The 19,593-nt window shown below is 37.1% G+C and overlaps 1 protein-coding gene across 1 annotated transcript; it reads left to right on the top strand.

Annotated features, from left to right (window-relative positions):
* Positions 1–1,568, top strand: LOC145093735 (F-box protein AUF1-like). The gene is made up of 2 exons (XM_079031974.1): positions 1–1,022; positions 1,364–1,568. The coding sequence occupies exons 1-2, from the start codon at positions 28–30 to the stop codon at positions 1,428–1,430; spliced, it is 1,062 nt and encodes a 353-aa protein (XP_078888100.1). The 5' UTR covers positions 1–27; the 3' UTR covers positions 1,431–1,568.
* Positions 1,569–19,593: the final 18,025 nt, after the last annotated feature.

Here is a 19,593-nt window from a genome sequence, read left to right as displayed (position 1 = left end):
GATCAGAATTCGGTGTTAAAATGTCCGATGAGCCCACCGTCGATTTTCTGTCCCAAAAAATTGAGGAACCTCGAGAAATCCGGCGAAGGAGATGCAAATGATTCGTCTCCAATCAGTCGTTTACCAGACGAAATCATCCTCCTAATATTAAACAGATTAATCGATTTGAAAACCCTTTGCTTTTGCTATCTGGTTTCCAAACGTTTCTCCTCGATTGTACTTCAAGTCGATGCCATTTCCTTCGCTTCTCCAGTCTTAAACCCTCACATTTCCGATAAGAAGACCATCCCAAGTAAGTCGTTTCTGCGCATGATTTCGTCGTTATACGGTGAGTCGTTTCTATCTGCCTATAGGTTTTTGATCAAGTTTAAAGGAGTGAAGTCCTTATGTATCGAACTTCTAGCACCGGGTCATAGTGCTGTCGATAGTCGTTTGTTCAAATGGAAGGTTAATTTCACGAAGAAAATTGAATCGTTTATATTTCTGTGGCCGAATTCACTCTGTGATAAGGATGGATTTTGTGTTAATGGAAATGGGGATGAAGAAGGAAGCCTGGAGTTAAACAGTGATTTGTTGAAGAACAAACATATCATTTCGTTTCAGTGTCTGCAAGATATCATGGCATGGCATGTGATGTTGTTGTACCTCGTTAATGATCTACCCATGTTGGAAGAGGTATCTATTAGCGATTCAGGGAGAAGAGGGAGGCTTTCTCTGAGTGGGAAAAAACTCAGTGAGGTTAAGGAATGGGTGCATTCAGCTTCGGAAACTATGCTGAATCGTGTAAATGTTCCTACTATATTGCGTAACTGTTATATTCCGGTTTTTAAATTGCCAGTTTCAGGGTATGTGATGAAGGGGATATACTTTTGTGTAATGGAAATGAAAGATATGGAGGGTGGAAATGAGTTTCTTATGAGCAGTGAAAATGGTGGTTTTGAAGATAAAGAAGAGTCTGCATATACTGAAGCTATGATGGAGATTTTGAAGAAGTATAAAGGCATGATGCTTACTCAGAACCTGTAAGCAATGTTCTTATAACTTCTATATCTTAATCAAAATATAAGCATATTTTTTATTCTTGAAATGACAAATCAATTAGGTTGCATATTGAGACTCTTCCACTTTTCAATTAAATATCTGTCAAGTTAGAACGTGTTCTTTATGTCTAATCAATTAAACATGATAAAAGACTTAATTCATATAGATATGAACCATGTAGCATGAATCATTTGAGTGCATGCTTTTATTTAGACTTGAAATTTACCCTTTAAAAAAAACCAACTTTTAGAAGATGAAGCTTTTTTTGTCATTACATTTTGTGTTCCCTTATGTTTTTTAATTGTGTTCTTTCTTTTTGCAGGCGGTGGAACCTTGATGAGGAAGCTGGGCAACATCCTAGGTTACAGTTCCAAATTTCAGAGCCATAAAAACTTTTGGATGCACAGAACTTGCTTGTTGGTTGTTTAATCGAAAGTCATGAAGCCTTGGTGCTTTGTTATAAGTGTTAGTTTGAAAATTGTTGATTTTGATGAACTAATATGCATTTGAAAGTTGTTTTTTTAGAAGGGTAAAATAGTAATTTTTATCATTCAGTACCAGCTACACAAGCAACAGTCGTTAATTCGTTAATAATGGTACATTTTAATTAGTATTATTGAATTTAAGAAACTAATGTGTGCAATTAAAACGATAGCGATACAAGTCGTACATTTATAAATGAAAGGACATAAATTTTACCCGTATATCGGTCTATGTTGTGAACCCGAAATGGAAAGTTTGATGACTAATTTGTGTAGTAAAAATAGAAGTTTGCAAGAAAATCATTCTAGCATTATCTAACACATTTGTGATTGACAGAATGACGTTTTATTTGCTAATTATTAAAACTACTTTGCAAGAAAACAATGTTACTCATTACAATTTATGTTATTTTGTTTGTAGCACTTATAGTTTTAGGTTATTTTCAAAGTTCATGCAACAACTATTGAGGTAGATTGCTAAATGTTAATTGATAGAAGACAGAAAGGATCTTTAAAACATCTATTGAGATAAGGTTTATTTTAGAGCTCATATACTCTTAGAAAGGTAGCAACATGTTTTGACATTTAAGTACTGCGTATCACTATTAGATTGTACAATATCGAAAAACTGTTACGAAATTTTAAAAACCGTTATGAAATTCTTATACCCTTAATAAACATTTAATCCAACAAAATGTTGTAAAATAGAAATTCGTTAAATTTTGAATTAAATGGTCATCTTACCTTACCTCTTTCAATCCTAACTTTTTGTAGTTTGTTACTTTAATATCTATTTTATTTGACTAATGGGGGCCAACAAACATTTAATTATAACAAATCAAAAAATATGTAAGACATTCTAAACTATTCTAAACTAGAAATTAAATAATAACTAAAATAAGAAAAGGGTATTATTGTTATTTCTTAACATTTTAGTAGATTGGTATGAAAAAGATACATAGGTTAATGAAATTTATATGTACTCGTCTGTATAAAGATTATTTACTATTATTTTTTTGATAGTTTACTGCAATCTATCTTTTGAGTACTGTTACATAGTAAAACACATAATTTGTCTACCATTTATGTCTCCCATGCAATGCCATTTTTGAAAGTAAAACATGTAACTTCATTTGTAGAAATTATCAAGCGATACAACAAACGAAATGGAAAGAATTTTCAACGATTTAAGTTCGTATATTTATGGAGCTAATAGTGACAATGGTTGTATCGTTCCTGATATGCGTACTCCATTTCCATCAACAACAAACTTGTTGGACCAGATTTGAAATGATAAGTTTTCATTGATACTTTTTAATTTTGACTAAGAAGTAGAATTGTTTCATAAAGAACCCTCCGCACATAGTATTATAATATTGTTAATTGTTTTAAATCGTAAAACATTCCATATTGAACTCATGCGTCCGACCTACCCCTTAAATAATCTTTTTGTTTTTTTTTTTTTATGATTATTACAAAACGGTTAACAAATTTAACAACATGCTGACTTTTGTTGTTGTTAACTTTTCTGTCATCTTCATTCCCAAATCCCAACCAATTAAGCACTTAACAAAGGATATTTATCCAGTAAACTCATCAAGAAATCATCTCGATTTTAGTGGTTAAGAGCTTAGCTTCAAAATAACTTAAGAGAGTTATGGTTTTTCGATTAATATATTCTTATCTTTGTTCACTATTTCTGCCATAACTTTTGGAGCTGACTTTGAATGAAAAGTAATTGAGATTTTTTGATAAAGAAACCTGAACTCTTATTATATGCAAACACGAATAATTTTTATGGAAGAGTGGGCCACCATAATAAATTGTTAGAGAGTGCATATGTGGATATAGATGATTCTGTGACATATGGCATGGTTAACAGGAAACGACAAACTGGTGTTGTAATTAGGTAAATCAGGTCAAATATGTATATGTAAAATTATCTTTTCTAAAATTCACTTCTTAGTTGTTAGGAATACACACTTCACTGCACAACAAACAACAGAATATAGCAGCACTTTTGCTGCATGAATTTCAGGAAATAAAATAGAAGAAGCAAGAAGTTTTGGGGGACAGTATTATGTTATTCCATCCAATTAACTCATCGATTACAAGGTTTTTAAACAACATAGATTCAACTACTTATCCTAAAATTACTGCACCTACTACCCACATCCCACTAAATCTCTAGAGCCAACGTGGTCATTTACTTAGTCATATTCCTTACAAAAGATTAAAATGCCCCTGAATAAAACACATGGCTTTGACTTGGTTTGGATTAACACCAACATTAGTAGCAACAAAGGAATGAGTAGTGGTGAACAAAATCTTTTGATAAATAATTTATAACCAAATGATAACTTGATATGGTAATAATCATGACATTTAAAACTAATTTGCTTTTAAATTTTTATAGTGCCTAAATGTTAATTTATATGGTGACTGAATGTAGAAGTGAATCAATTGATAACATAAATGTCGTTGTCTGATCTTGTCCTTTTTTTTGGTTTATTTATCTATTTGTTTTGCATAAAAATCCGAATGGATGAAATCTTTATCCAAGAAATCAAAGATGATGGGATTTATGACAACATCTAGCAAGCATTTTTTGTATTTTTGCCTATTGTGGATGTTCAATGAAATCAAAGAACTCTCTCTAATAGGGTTGCACTTATAGTTGTTACAAGTGAAGATAATATGACAACCGGTGAGCAAGCATCTATTTTTAATACAATTAGTTAATTCCCTTATTATTAATAAATACCACATATTATAGCATGTATATCAGATAGAATAATTCAAAATATTGTATAGATTTCATTGATTATCTTGCCTATTTTGTAGGCATTCCTATTATATATATATATATATATATATATATATATATATAGAGAGAGAGAGAGAGAGAGAGAGAGAGATTGATTGATGAGAAGATCGATAGATTGAAAACCATATTCTATTATGGTATCATAGCAACAGTCAAGCCACCCCCAACCTCAAATTTGTATCACCTCCAGCCTCTTTTCTCCTACGCCGATCTCCACTTTCTTCTGTTTTCTTCTTCCTTTTTTTCTTCTCTCAATCTGTTCTTACTATCACCAACATTCACAACTTTATCCCCATCAAACTTGAGATAGAGAACAACTCCTACACCACCTTTGGTTGGAGCTCTTTAATATTCATTGTCGAGCTTTTGAAGTCATCGACTTCATCATCCCTCCTCCACCTAATGTTGCCTCATCGTCTGAAAAAGACAAGGAGAAACCACCGATTGATTCTAAACTTCAGTCCCGCCTTGATGCTTTGGTACTTCAGTGGATCTATAACACTATCTCCCACGACCTTCTTCACACCATCCTCACTCCCGACTCCATCGCTACCAAAGCTTGGGCAACCCTCGCAAATATCTACTGTAACAACCCGAAATTTCATATCACTTCTTGTACCTCAATTTGTAATCCAATTCGATCAACCAAATGTCATTTTCAAATTCGTTTTCGATTTCGCCATTTTATTAAGTCATTAGTTTTTATCAACCTAAAATGACTTAATGGGTATCTTAATACATTTAGAAATCATTTTAACTCCCCACTTTAGTAATCGGAATAAGTATAGAATCGACCGTATCGAGTCACGACAAATTGGTCGGGTATGACCAAAAGCTCACGACAAATTGGTCGGGTATGACCAAAAGCCTCACTTAACGTCGGTATCGGGTAGAATTCCGTCGTGTCCAATTCCCGAACACTATATAAAGTGTTTTAAGACTTCATTTGAAGCCTTTGGCCAATTTTTCACTAAACTCTCACAACCTCTCTCCTCAAGCTAGAATTAAGGTCCAAATCTCAAATTTATGGCTTCAAATCTCTAAGGTACTTTCTTTAGCTTGTATTGTAACCTTCTTAGCCTTCAAATTAGAGTTCAAAGCATGGATTAAGACCACATTCATGAGTTTACGGCCATGGAGCCTTCATGGGCCGTAAACTCATATATCATGGGTTTTTAAGCCCTAATTTCACTCCTAAGCAATTTTGGACTTTAGTTATGGCTTAATGACATCATGGACAAGACTTTTATCATTTGAAACATGGATTTTTAGCCATTTGAAGGAGTTTACGGCCAAGGCATAAGATTGGGCCGTAAACTCATGTAAATGAGGTTTTCATGAACTTAAACCCTTCCAAATCATAGTTGGGACTTAGATATGACATTAAGGTTTGCTAATCTAGACTTGGAACACTTTAAACATGATTTTTGGGGGACAAAAGTGAGTTTACGGCCAAGACATATTCTTGGGCCGTAAACTCCTCTTAAATGGTGATTTAGTGCCTTAAAACATGTCAAAATGCTTTCAAACTCAACCAATGACTTTGTAGTAAAATCTAGATGCATCTAAAAATAGTTTAAGGGTTTGTAACACATCAAAAATGTCATTTATAGGAGTTTACGGCCTACGAACATACCCTTGGCCATAAACTCACAAAACTTGCTTAAAGGTGCATCAAATTCACTTATATGGCTTGTATAAAATTCTAGAATCACATGTGATTGTTTTTAAGCATCAAAAACTAACTTTTCATGAGTATAAGAGAGTTTATGGCCATAGAACATGCCTCTAGGCCGTAAACTCCCAAAAATAGGTTTAATGGTGTTCTAAATTCATTTCAAGGCTTGGAAAATTAACTAGAATCACATGTGATTGTCCTTTGTAGCTTAAATTAATCATTCTTGACCATGGGTGAGTTTACGGCCGTAAACTCCAAGAGTATGGCCGTAAAATCCCTTTTAAATGATGTAAATTCATTCCAAGTGTTCCAAGGCATTTTAGATATCCATTCTAGCAATCCCCATGTCCATTTAAGCCCTTAAACCTTCAAAATCACACCAACATGAGTTTACGGCCGTAAACTCATGTGTGGGTGTGTTTTTTGATTGTAAACTCTTTAAAATGTTTACTATTGGGGAGTAAACTCAAGTCCCAAGTCCCTAGTGCCATTACAAGTCCGAAGATGTCACCCGGGTCACTCCAAACGCTCGTTTTGTGGTGTTTAACCTCGTTGGAATGTAATGTTCCATATAATTAGTGAATGTATCCCTAATTGTATATATATGGACATTATTTCATTTTACATAGGGACATCGTGAGTAAACAATCCCCGAACCAACGTCTAGTATCCAAAACCGACGCATTTCCGAGTCCGGTGAGTTCATACCCCTACCCTTTTTCACTGTTTTTCACTGTTTTCAGGGGGGGAACACAAGCAAAGTACAAGGGTTTTCTTGTACTCAAAAACTTATTTTCATGTGTGTGTGTTTCACATTTCATATGCTTTTAATATTGATTACACAACTGATAACTAGTAGAATATACAGATCACTTAAACATTTATTTGTGAAATGGGTTTTATAAACTGTTATGTTTTATATATTTCACAAATGGTTTCCACACTTTATCAGTTAAAAGCATGACATTATAACACATGAACAATATAATTCGTACACTGTCTTGTCCTCGGTAACATTCCACAGAGATATGCGAATGGAGGATTGTCCAATTATTACTAGTAAATTTGTTATTCCATATGATTGGAGACACGTCCTTGACGAACACTCCACAGAGATACGCGAGTGGAGGACTACCCCCGTAACCAGAATCTCTGGAATTTAGAGAGCGTGACTTGAGTGTATAGATCTATACGGGGCTGACTACCCCACACCTGGCTGCTAGCTACAGCCGAACCGAAATGGTTCAAGGGTGACGAAAGTCATAAGGATTGTGGACTACTTATTGCCACAGGTTCAGTCTTTAGTATGGTTATGGAACTCGCAACTAGGATAACAAAGATTTACTTATAGTAATAATGAACCACTTACTACATTTTTCAGATAATCAGGATTCAGTTTACATCTTTTACATCTTTACATAAGGTAACTAACATTCAGGAAGGTATGGGACCTTCCTGGGAAACTTGTACATAACCAGATTTAGCAGAATACATCTTTCACATTAAAAACCAACATACAGGAAAGCATGGGGCATTCCTGGGTAACATATACATAACCAGAAAAGGGTAACCAACTGAATAACATTACATCTTTTACAATAACTAACAATTCAGGAAAGTATGGGAATTTCCTGGGAATACACTGGTACATAAAAGGAATAGAACAATGAAGTGGATAATCAAACTATATTTTACTTTTGTGATACAAACAATCAACTTTTAAGAAAATATGGGATTTTCTTGGTGTGTGTTATATTTTCAGAAACAGAAAGGAAACATAAACATTTTCACAAAACAAAACTACTTATGAACTCACCAGCATCATGCTGATTTTTAAACTGCTTGTGTTCTCAGGTCAAAGATAGTACAGGTACCCGAAGACTTACTTAATTCAGGATCGTGTGCGTGCAAGGCTCGTTCGTTTTGTTTATATTTAAAATTTATGTATCACAACTGTATAAACTGTGTCTTTTGAAACAAATTGTAAAACTTTTAATATGTAATGTAATGTTTGTTTCACTTTACTTACTATGTACATTGGATTTGATACTCAACGTGGAGTCAACCCCGGAAATGTTTCCGCCTTCGGTTTTCGGGGTGTGACATCTACCAAGACTACAAAAATTCCAGAACTGTATGTTTGGAACAAAAGCTGACCACGACCTGTCTTGACAGTTTCACGGACATCACATCTTATTATCAAGCCATGAAATTGCTTGTTGACCAATTTGCTAATGTAGGGGCTCTGGTTTCCAACTAACGACCTGTCTTACAAATCAGTGCCTGTCTCTCTGAGCAATATGATGGGATTGCCATGCTATTCAATAATACGACCCTCTTCCTGATTTCTATGATGTCCGATCCAAGCTTATTATCGAGGAAAACTAAAAGTCCAACAAAGCATCCCACATAGCGTTGATTTCCACTACCCACCCAGAAACCACATCTTCATCTCAGCCACAGTCTGATAGTGGTAGGGGTCATTACAATTCCAACAATCGGGGACGTGGTTGCAGTAGGGGACGAGGTAGCCATGGACAAGGTTGTGGCTCACAAAACCAACATCAGGGGTTTTTTCTTCAAACCGTGGACCTGCTTCTCCTTGGAATGGTTGGTAGCAACAACAATTTTTCTAAGGCACTTCCTGGCCGACATCTCCATCCCAACCACTTTTCAGAAAACGCCCTCAATGGGTTGTTCCATATTGTCCTCACACAACACTGCCACAGGCTACACTATCATGGTCATCTGCTCATCATCAAGCGTATGCTGGCATTCTTGGCTCTTGCCCTCCCTTATCTTATCACAAGTATAGTGTTGGCCACACTCCTGCAGACATTGAGCAGGCGTTACACACTATATCCCTCAACCCACCAAACAACAATTGGTAAATGGAGATCGGTGCCACATCCTACATGAGAAACAAATCATGTACTCTCTCATCTTACATTAACAATAAATAATTGAATAATATCATGGTTGGTGATGGTTCCAGAATACCAATACAGGGATCTGACCATATCATTTTAACCCCCCCTCTTCTACCTCTCAAACTTAACAACATTCTATATTCCCCTCATCTTATCAAAAATTTATTATTTGTTCGTCAATTCACAACCGACAACCAAGTTTCTATTGAATTTGATGCTTTTGGTTTTCTTGTGAAGGATTACCAGACGCGGACACCTATCCTCCAATCTAACAACACCGAGGACCTTTACCTGTTTCTTCTTTCATCTTTTCAAGTCGTTGCATCCCTTGCCTTTTCAGCTATCTCTCTACATGTCTGGCACTATCTGTTACACCCCAAAACCATGAACGGCGGAAACGTTCTGGGGTGGAGGACGTTATGTACAGTATCACAACAATGAAAAGTAGTAAACAAGCAACAACATCATCCATTGCATTAATAATATAATTTTAATACAAGTGTTCTGATATGTCTAATAGACACTAAAGTATAAATCAAAATGAAAGATGAGTCTTGAACAAGCTCCATCTTCTCTAAGCCTTGCATCGGTACCTTTCTATCGTTGACCTGAGGATACAAGTTATTTTGAAAGCGAGTATCAGCTTTTAAGCTGGTGAGATCATAAGTATTTTAGTGTCTTAATTTGTAAGAATATATTTGTATGAATGAAATGTAAGTATTTGTACGGGTACGAAATGTAATTATTTGTACGTATATGAAATGTAAGTATTTGTACGTATATGAAATGTAAGTATTAAAACGTTTTGAACATCCTAGAAAGCCCTATGCTTCCTACTGAGAGTAGCCCTCTACCAAGGCATCTAGTATCTGTGTGTGTCTCTTGTAAGAGTGTGTATTTTCCTAAACCCGACTATCATTAACCAAAATATAGCTTCTACATTACCGTGAATCATGTGAATGTTCACGAAGTGAATGTAATGGGAAAATGAATAGTACTATGGTGCAGTATCATATAACTACGACCGTACTAACTACTTTAAATCTATTGTAATTTAAGGTAACATGTGAACGACTTGTATCCTGCTACTAAATCTAGTAAAACGACGATGTAAGACGCCGTAAGAAATGAAATTTGGCACCCGTAGACTTGCAAGTCCCACTGTAGCGAGCAGCAAGGTGTAGGATAGTCAATCCAATATAGATCTATACGCAAACTCATACGCTCCCCAATTAAGGAGATTCAGGATACAAAAACGGCTATGGCAGGAAGTGCCATGAGCCGCTTAATGGTTCACTTAACTACATGAAAGTACATGTAACGAATGTGCAAATCGTAAAGTGTACTCTTTCTCTGTCTAGCCTGTATGTATTGTAATGTTCTGCGTGTGCTAGGTGTAATGTGTGTTCTCTCTCTATCTAGCATGTATAGTAATGTACTGTGTGTACTAGCTGTAATGTGTGTTCTCTCTCTGTCTAGCATGTATAGTAATGTACTGTGTATACTAGCTGTAATGTGTGTTCTTTCTCTATCTAGCATGTATAGTAATGTACTGTGTGTACTAGCTATAATGTGTGTTCTCTCTCTGTCTAGCAAGTATTGACTCATGAATGAACTGACTCATGGTATGATTTCGCGTTCTAGTAATAGTTCTAGTATCTTCCTGAACTACCCCTATGGTAGCTTACTAGTAATGTAACTGGTATGTATGAACGTGGATGTATACCCTTGCTACCCAAGGGTATTGAACTGACTGGAAGAACCTTTATGACTATATATGTACACATGATACATAACTAATATTTAAACGACCTTCGGACAGATACCCGATACCTTACCAAATCACATCCCAACAGGGAAAAGGAAATAAAGCGGGCTAACCTTCCTAAGTCCTTTAAACATTACTTATCTAACTATACATATATATATATATATATATATATATATATATATATATATATATATAAGCATGAAATTGACAATGTAATAGCATAAATGAAGTTTTGGAAAACCATCTGAAGTAAACTATTTGGTAAAACAGCTAAAGGAGTTATAAATCCTTTTGTATGCTACTTATTAATCACATGTGATTAATATAATAACTAGCATGTTTCAAATTGTATCCCCCCACATAAAAACATTTAAAAACATTTAGATCATTGATTAAAGGGGTATGAACTCACCTGAAGATGGTGGTTTGGATGAACTGAACGATGTAGGATTGCTAAGTGTCAAGTGAAAACTTGTACACACCCAAGGATCCTAGTTAACATATAATCACACATATATGTACCCAATTAGTCTTAAACTACTAATTGAAAATGTTAAGACCTCCTAGAACATGCTAAACACCTTATATAAGTGTTATAAGCCCTAAGGATTGCATCTAAGTTGTTGTAGGACAAGGCTAGTGGGTTAGGGCTCCAAAGGACCCCCTTTTTGAGTTTACTCCCTAAAGACTAACACCCCTTGAGTTTACGGTCGTAAACCCTTGAGTTTACGGCCGTAAACTCATGTCTTCTTAACCATGAGTTGTTTTGAAGTCTTGTGAGTCCCTTGAAGCATTTTTACATTGGAGTATAATCCTATGGAAGTGTTTGTGGCATCAAAACACCTCTAAATGGAGTTTACGCTCCATGGACAACTATTCCATGTGTTTACGGTCGTAAACACATATAATCTAAGGTCCTTTGACGTTTTCAAGTCCCAAACATATCAAGAAACAAATCTAGACTAGTTTCCTATGCTTGTGAAGGGATTAGGGTCATTTTTACACACCTTTGGGGTGTTTATGGTTTTGGGAGATCCCCAAACCGTAAACACATATAAATGAGGGATTTTGGTGGTTTTCATGTGCTAAACATATCAAGGAAGGATTCTATGTTAATACCCAAGGCTTAGGATAAGATAAAGCACACTTTGGTACCCTAAATAGGGTTTACGGTCCAAGGTGTTCTTGGACCGTAAACACCTTTGATCTTGGTGTTCTCGGGGTGTTTTCTAGTCCTACCTACATTAGGATACGAGTCTAGGCTAGTTTTATTGCAAAGGGAAGGGACTAGGGCACTCATTTGTCCCTTAAAGAAGGGTTTACAGTCCAAGATGTTCTTGGGTCGTAAACTCTTTGATCTTGATGTCTTCATACGATTTCTAGGTTATTAGACACATAACAAGCTCTATAATACACTTAGATAGAAGTACTCATGATATGGGACGAAAGACCGAAGATTCGTGAGAGAGAATTTGGCTTTTCTCTAGTTGGAAATGGAACAAATGAATAAATATGGCTAAGGACCATATATATACCCATGGGGTTTTTGGCAAAAAATATTTTATTCAAGCAGCGAACTCTAATATCATAGAGTTTTGGAAAAACATAGTTGCACAAAACCCTAGTGCATCCTCTCTCCTGATATCTCTTTAAGTGTAAATCCTGACATAATCAAACTTTTACTAAAAGTCTGAAAATTTACTGCAACTATTCTAACTTCTATTGACTTGGTATTGTTTGTACAGAATAGAAATTTCAGGTTGTCACATCATCCCCTCCTTAGAAGGAATTTCGTCCCGAAATTAGAATTTAGGTAAGGAAGTAGGCATGAATAATCAAGCCAAGAAGTGGGGATACTTCCTAAACGATCGATTCTTGCGCTCCCAAGTGAATTCGGGTCCCTGGTTGGCATCTCAGCGAACCTTCACTTAAAAGGGAAATGACTATGAATCGCTCGCACGACCTCTCGGTCCATGGTCACTACAGTTCTTTCACGTAGGTAAGGCTCTTGTGGGACTCGATCTCTTCAAGTGGGATTTCAAGAGTCTTGTCAGATCGATACTTTTTACAAGTTCGAGACGTGAAGGGTAGAATGTACGTTACTAAGCTCGCGAAGTAGATCTAGTCTGTGAGATACAAGACCGATTCCGGTAAGAATCTTGTAGGTCCTGATTATCTTGGATTTAGCTTTCCACGCATTACGAAGCGTATTAAGCCATTCCCAGAGTGAGATTTCCAAAAGGATTTGGCCTCTCAGTTGAAATTCCAAGGTTTTCTTCCTCTTGCTTGTCTTCCCAGTCAAGGGCCACTCCCTTCTGAGTCAAATTCATAAGAGGTTTCGGTAATTTGTGAGGAGTTCTGAATGGACTACTATAGTAGGTCTGCAAGACCTAGAATTTGGCGAATTTCTGTCGGCGTCTTCGGTGCCGACAAATTCCCAGCGGTTTTGATAAATTTACAGAGTACTCAAGAATTTCGCATCACTAATAATGTGTCTTAGGAATTTGACTCTTAAATTCCAAAACTCGTGTTTAGAGAGCTTACCGAAGGGTTTCTCTGAGGGTAATGTTCCCATGAGTTCCTTCTTACCACGAGGGTAGATAAGTAAGTCATTACAAGGAGAATGACGAACTGATCCAAGTAAGAATGGCGTACCCTATTCATTAAGCTCATGCATATTATGGGCGTATTGGTCCTATCCGAGGGGTATTACCTCGGAATCGAAGTGTCCGTATCGAGTTTGGAAGGTAGTCTTCGGGACATCCTTCCCTAACACTCGAAACTGCTGGTATTCGGATCTCGGTCCATTTCTGAAAGGTAAATCGTTCCTCGCGTTTGCTCAACCAAATCACCTATGCGAGGCAGAGATAACGATTTCTACTTGAAATCTTGACGGAGTCCCCGATAGTCGAGGCACATATGATACAATCCGTCTACTCCTGGAAGGATAAGACCGGAGCTCTCTAGGGTGAGAAGCCTAGTCTTCCAATTCTATTGTTGAGTAGTTCGCTAAGTTGTCCGGATTGTTCTTGTATTTCTATGGGTGTTTAGACTGTAGGGCGATCTGGTTGCAGAAGTCGTACTGGGCTCTAGGTTTGTTCACATGATGATGCGATTACTCGTAGTCTTGGGCAGTCTCCGTCCTGATGTTCATATTAGACGTCATACATGGTTCATCAATTGCAGCCTCGTGTATACGAGTCGTATATAATTAAGATTGAAAAGGTAGTCGAATAACTGATTCTTCTTTAAGCTTACATCCCAACTAGGAAAAGAAGTTAAAGTGGAATCATCAATTCTAAACCTGTAGAACCTTGATTATATATTACCCCTATGTATACATTCCTCAGCGACAGATCAACCGTATGGATCTTTGGATTGAACTTGACGTACTGTATGAGTGGTACTTCAGGGATTTCTTCGGAAAGGAAAAGAACTATGAGGTACTCCATGCATGAGTACTTCGGTGTTCTGATATGACGGCTTCGCTGGAAAGGAAATTTCGAAGAAAGAGATGTACGTATGAAGCTGGTATTGTGCGGATCAAATTGAATGTAGTCGTATGGTAATATCGGACTTACATGGAAAATAAAGACATTAGACTTGATCATAAAGGCATTACAGACAAAACATAATAGTGCAACCTTTCACAGAGTTTCAGTATCGTAGGCTAATTACAGGACTACTGCTGCGAACAGGGTATACTACAAAAGACAAGTATACGCAGCACGAGGATCCCTCTACTGGCGGGATCTCGCAAAAGATAAGACTCGAGTTGCACTAGTTTTAAACAGTTTGAAAGCATACTTAAATACTGCCAAAAGGAAGTGAACCTATGCTATAGCAAGGTTCCGGGTTCAAACTCCTCCTGTTCCCCCGTTGTTCTTCTCTGATGGGCAGTCCCTCTTGAAGTGTCCCATTACACCATATAGGTGGCATACTCGAGAAGTTCCGACATTTGTGGTTGAAGTAATGTGTTGGATCCGAGTATTGCAGTAACAGATGGTGTGTCCCTTTTTGTTGCAGTTTAAGCACTGCATTTCCCAACAAAGTCCATGGTGGTGATTATTGCATTTGATGCATTTTGGGAGTTTGCCCGTATAAGGTCTGACTGGGTTAACTGGGATACCAGAAAGAATGGCAGTGGGATGTACAAATGTCGTGGCTGCGAAGGCTGCCACTGGTTGTTGTCTTTTGCTCGTTCCTTGGGGTGATTTTCCCTTGACTCCATCCCTGAACTTTCGTTTGCTATTCTTGGGCTTAAGATTCGGAGTGTTGTGGTAGTTCGTTGCTCCTGGGTGTACTTGGTTGTCACTTGGATTGGAATCGTTGATACCCATTCCGCTAACATTTGCATTGTTAGCATTAAGGTGGGTCAGAACAGCTGTCACGGTAGCTAAGACTGCGGCTAGAAAGGTAGTTGCATCAATATAAAGGGTAAGGGTTTCGTTGTTCGGGTGCCTATTTCCGGATGGAGGCATGATTCTGGAATACGAAAGATAAGAACTTTATGAGCGATTTTGGTTGACTCTAGATGTATTTCGATTGCTCAAGTAAAGAGTAAGAGTATGTTCTCAAAAGTTTGACCTACATCCTTGTGATGCAGTCCTAGTACGGATTGGAAGTATGTTCGCGAAGGTTCGACCTACATCTCTATGATGCAGTCCTTGAATAGAATAGAAGTAAGTTCATAGTATGGTCTTATGATGCTTGTCATTCAATCCGGGGTACCATTGGTTGGGGAATAACATGATCCAACCTTTGGTAGAGGATTAGGAATGATCCCAGAGCTAAATTACCCTAGTCCAATAGCTTGACTAGAGTGGGTTCCAGATAGGCTCCCATGATGGCATGATGAGAGTAATTGAATAAAGAATGACACAGAAGTTAGCCGACTGTCAATATCTTTGATATTCATGACGTACAAGTTCGGGAAAAGGACCTTGTAACAGGTCTTACATCATATCCAGAGTAGATAGTCCTTGACAGCATAAAGGCCTAACTAAAGTACTTACAGTACAAGATAGTTTCATAGAAAATGCCACATCGGGCATAGACAGAAAATGATTCCTTTTAACAAGGAAAAATAAAGTAAGGCATCTACTATTGGCGACGTTCATCCCTCTGGTGAACTCTCAGTTCAGCCAGTTGGCGTTCCACTTCAAGTAGGTGTCTTTCGTACACCCTCTGGCGTACTCGGAGTTCTATGACTTTGGCTCGTGATTCAGCCAGTTCTCGCAGCAGGGTTTCATGGTCTCTCTCAGATCTCTAACGAGCATCTTCCAGACGAATGGTGCGGAGGGTATGCATTCTCGCATTGGCGACAACTTCTGTGATCTGATGTAGGGCTGTCCTGCCTTGAATCTCATTTTGGGCCACTCTACGGACCAGGATTGGCAAGATTTTGTCTGCTGAGCCCCCATTGCTCAGGTCATAAAAGCTTCGGTCACCATTAAATGGCATGGGTTGATCTTGTCCTTGGCTCCATGTTTCCAAGCATTCCACCAACAGAGGCGTCGGGCCTTGAAAAGTCGGACGAGGGTTAGGATTTGGAAAGGGAGCTACCTGGGGTAGGTTCTCAACCTCGGGTTCGAAGTTAGCACCATCCGAAAGGTCTTCATCATGGTGATCATTCAGAGGGATATGATGATCACTCTCTGGTTCTTCTCCAAACCATCCAGCAATGACTTCGTTCGGAAGGTACAGATTGCCGTGGGGATGGAGTCCAACCATGTTATCTATGCGAGAATTGGGGTAAGAAAATAATTATTAGACGAACTATCTATATAATTATTTAGAAAATCTTCATTAGTTACATCACTATTTGTGAAGTGCATACCAGTTATATGTAAGCAAGACATGATAGGCCTTCGAATAAGTGACCTTAACTCCAAATTCACAAAGAATAGGGGTAAAGAAAAATTTTCACAGATTCTAAGTCTATAACATCCTAGTTACATATAGCCTTAGTGTATCCACTTAGCAAATATCAACTTAGTAATGAAGATCCCGTTTAGTTCTCAAGTATGAAGTACTTATAGTAACACCAAATACCCCTATAGTATTTTAGGTTTATGTTCTATTGTTCCCATTGTGGTATTGTTGGTAAGATTTTAGACTTGTTGCAACCATACAACTACACTTCGGCACATGCTAGTCAACCCTCGGATAATATAGTTGATCATGCTATATCTTCCTAGTGACACTGATTTTAGTATGAATGCATGAGTGTATACTTAATTAAACATTTTACTACTTAAAGTATAAACTCTTGGTCAGAGTATTTTAATCCCATTGTATTTATAGTCTGTATATCTTTTATGGGTTTATATACTTAATTCACTATAAACAATGCTCTGATACCAATCTGTCACACCCCAAAACCATGAACGGCGGAAACGTTCTGGGGCGGAGGACGTCATGTACAGTATCACAACAATGAAAAGTAGTAAACAAGCAACAACATCATCCATTGCATTAATAATATAATTTTAATACAAGTGTTCTGATATGTCTAATAGACACTAAAGTATAAATCAAAATGAAAGATGAGTCTTGAACGAGCTCCATCTTCTCTAAACCTTGCATCGGTACCTGTCTATCGTTGACCTGAGGATACAAGTTATTTTGAAAGTGAGTATCAGCTTTAAAGTTGGTGAGATCATAAGTATTTTAGTGTCTTAATTTGTAAGAATGTATTTGTGTGACATCCCCATTTTCACGGCCAGAAAAGACCGATTTTGTTTATGCTTGTTTGAAAATCAGAGTAATATTTTTTTCATAAAAGTGTTGCAGAATTTGTTCCCAGTAAAACATGATAAAAACGTTATCAAAGCATTTCCAAAGAAATGTATTTTTATTCATTTAAAAACATTTGGGATGTCATCGTCAATATAGAAACATAAGCATAAACAGAACGTACATTCATTATCACTAGTGATCTATATCTCCTTAATCTCTCAGTGTAATGTGACTTCATATCAACACCTATGATATAAATAAACTGAGTGGGTCAGGTTGGGAAACCTGGTGAGTACATAGGGTATTCAACCCACAATAATATAATTATTATGTTTAAACAATCAAACAATCAACCCAATTACCCATCCCCATTATCTTCTTTACTCTTAAGGATCTATCCTAAGAGTCATCTATCCTGCATTCGTTTATTCCGAAGTCATTTGCTTCCAATGTTAAAGGACTGGCACTAAGTCCATAGCTGCCAATGCTCGTTCGTCAAGCACTAATTCCATAGCTGCTAAAGTTCATTCATCGGGTACTAAATCCATAGCTATCGGTGTCTAGGTACTAAGTCCATAGTTACCAACATTTATCTATCAGGTACTAAGTCCATAGCTACCAGTATTTATTCAATAGGCAAAAAGTCCATAGCTGCCAATGATCATTCATATCATCTTTTATCTCTCATCATTCATCTACCCATGTTATACCCAACATATTTGTAGATATAAAATATGTATACAGTTTAAATCATTTAAAACTTGTATAAAATCGTTCATCCAACATAGATAGCAAGTATACAGATAATATGCACACATAGCACGTAGTTTATATAAAATACTTCATATATATATATATATATATGTGTGTGTGTGTGTGTGTGTGTGTGTGTAAGATGAAAGTAACTATGCACTCAGTTGATTAGGTGGTGATTCCGAACTCACACAGCGCTTCGTTATCTCAAAACAATTTTCCTCGACAAAACCTAGTATCAATACCACTAGGGTTTAGTTTTTAACGTTAACCGCGACTAATTAATAGTCTAGCTATTATTAGTATTGTATAAGCGTTAAATAACACTCAATATATCTCATAATAATAGCCCAAATAATTATTTTAAGGGCCTAATAATGTTACTATAATTAAATAAAAGCTATATTAAATATAGTATAGGCGTAGCTCACTTACAACGGGTTTTTATTAAAAATCGGGCTTCGCTGGAGCAGCGTTTCCGAGCCGAAAGTTTTTCTTCTCGGAGCCGTCGGGTGCTCTGGGGATTTCTTCTCGTGCTAGGCAGGTTCCCTAGACTTGGGAGGGGTCTAGGGAGGCTAGAGAGAAGTTAGAGAGAGAAAGAAATGCTTATGGTGTGAAGAAATAATGAAAGGTTCACCCTTTATTTATAGGGATTTTATAGTAAAGTAGCCGCTAAGTTTCGTCCGTATCTTCCGCGTACGAGCTCCGTTTTATACGTTCTTTATATCCACGCGTTGGTATTTAAGAAGACTACAACTTTCATTTAGACCTCGTCGGCTAATTCTCCTTCTATCTCAGACTTACAAAAACTATATCGTATTTATCGCGCTCGAAGAGTAGCGACTAAGTTTCGTCCGTATCTTTCGCATACGAGCTTCGTTTCTGACTTTATTTATATCCATGCATTGGTATTTACGAGCACTACAACTTTCATTTAGACCTCGTTGGCTAATTCTCAATCTATCTCGGATTTACAAAACTGTATCGAATTTGTCGCGCTCGAAAAGTAGAGACTAAGCTTCGTCCATAACTTTCACATACGAGCTCCGTTTTTTACTGTCTTTTTATCGTTTAACTCCTATTAACAATATATTCATTTCTCGTTTAGATTATTTTGGCTAAAAATCAACCGATCTAAAATTCGAATTTTCGGGCTGTGCACTTCTATGCTAAATCTTAGAAAAATCATAACTTCCTCATACGAAGTCAGATTTGGGCGTTCTTCTTATGGACCCTCTCGGTTTAACATTTTCTACGACTTTAGTTTAAATCGCTAAGGCTAAAGGTCTCCCTATCGTAAATTCATTATTTACACTTCCCGGTGCCATGCCGGTTCCGTCGCGAAACTTCGACGGGTCATAACTTTTTCG

The sequence above is a fragment of the Lactuca serriola genome, chromosome 3 (assembly GCF_051521515.1).
Source record: "Lactuca serriola cultivar US96UC23 chromosome 3, Lser_US96UC23_V15, whole genome shotgun sequence".
Lineage (NCBI taxonomy): Eukaryota > Viridiplantae > Streptophyta > Magnoliopsida > Asterales > Asteraceae > Lactuca > Lactuca serriola.
Note: the sequence above shows the minus strand (reverse complement) of the source record. Positions and strands in the feature narration are given on the sequence as shown.

Bases quoted from the DNA above. Each gene is read 5' to 3' on its own strand.
- LOC145093735 (XM_079031974.1), top strand. From the start codon at position 28: ATGAGCCCACCGTCGATTTTCTGTCCCAAAAAATTGAGGAACCTCGAG. The intron at 1,023-1,363 runs GTAAGCAATGTT...TTCTTTTTGCAG, and splicing joins ATGATGCTTACTCAGAACCT to GCGGTGGAACCTTGATGAGG.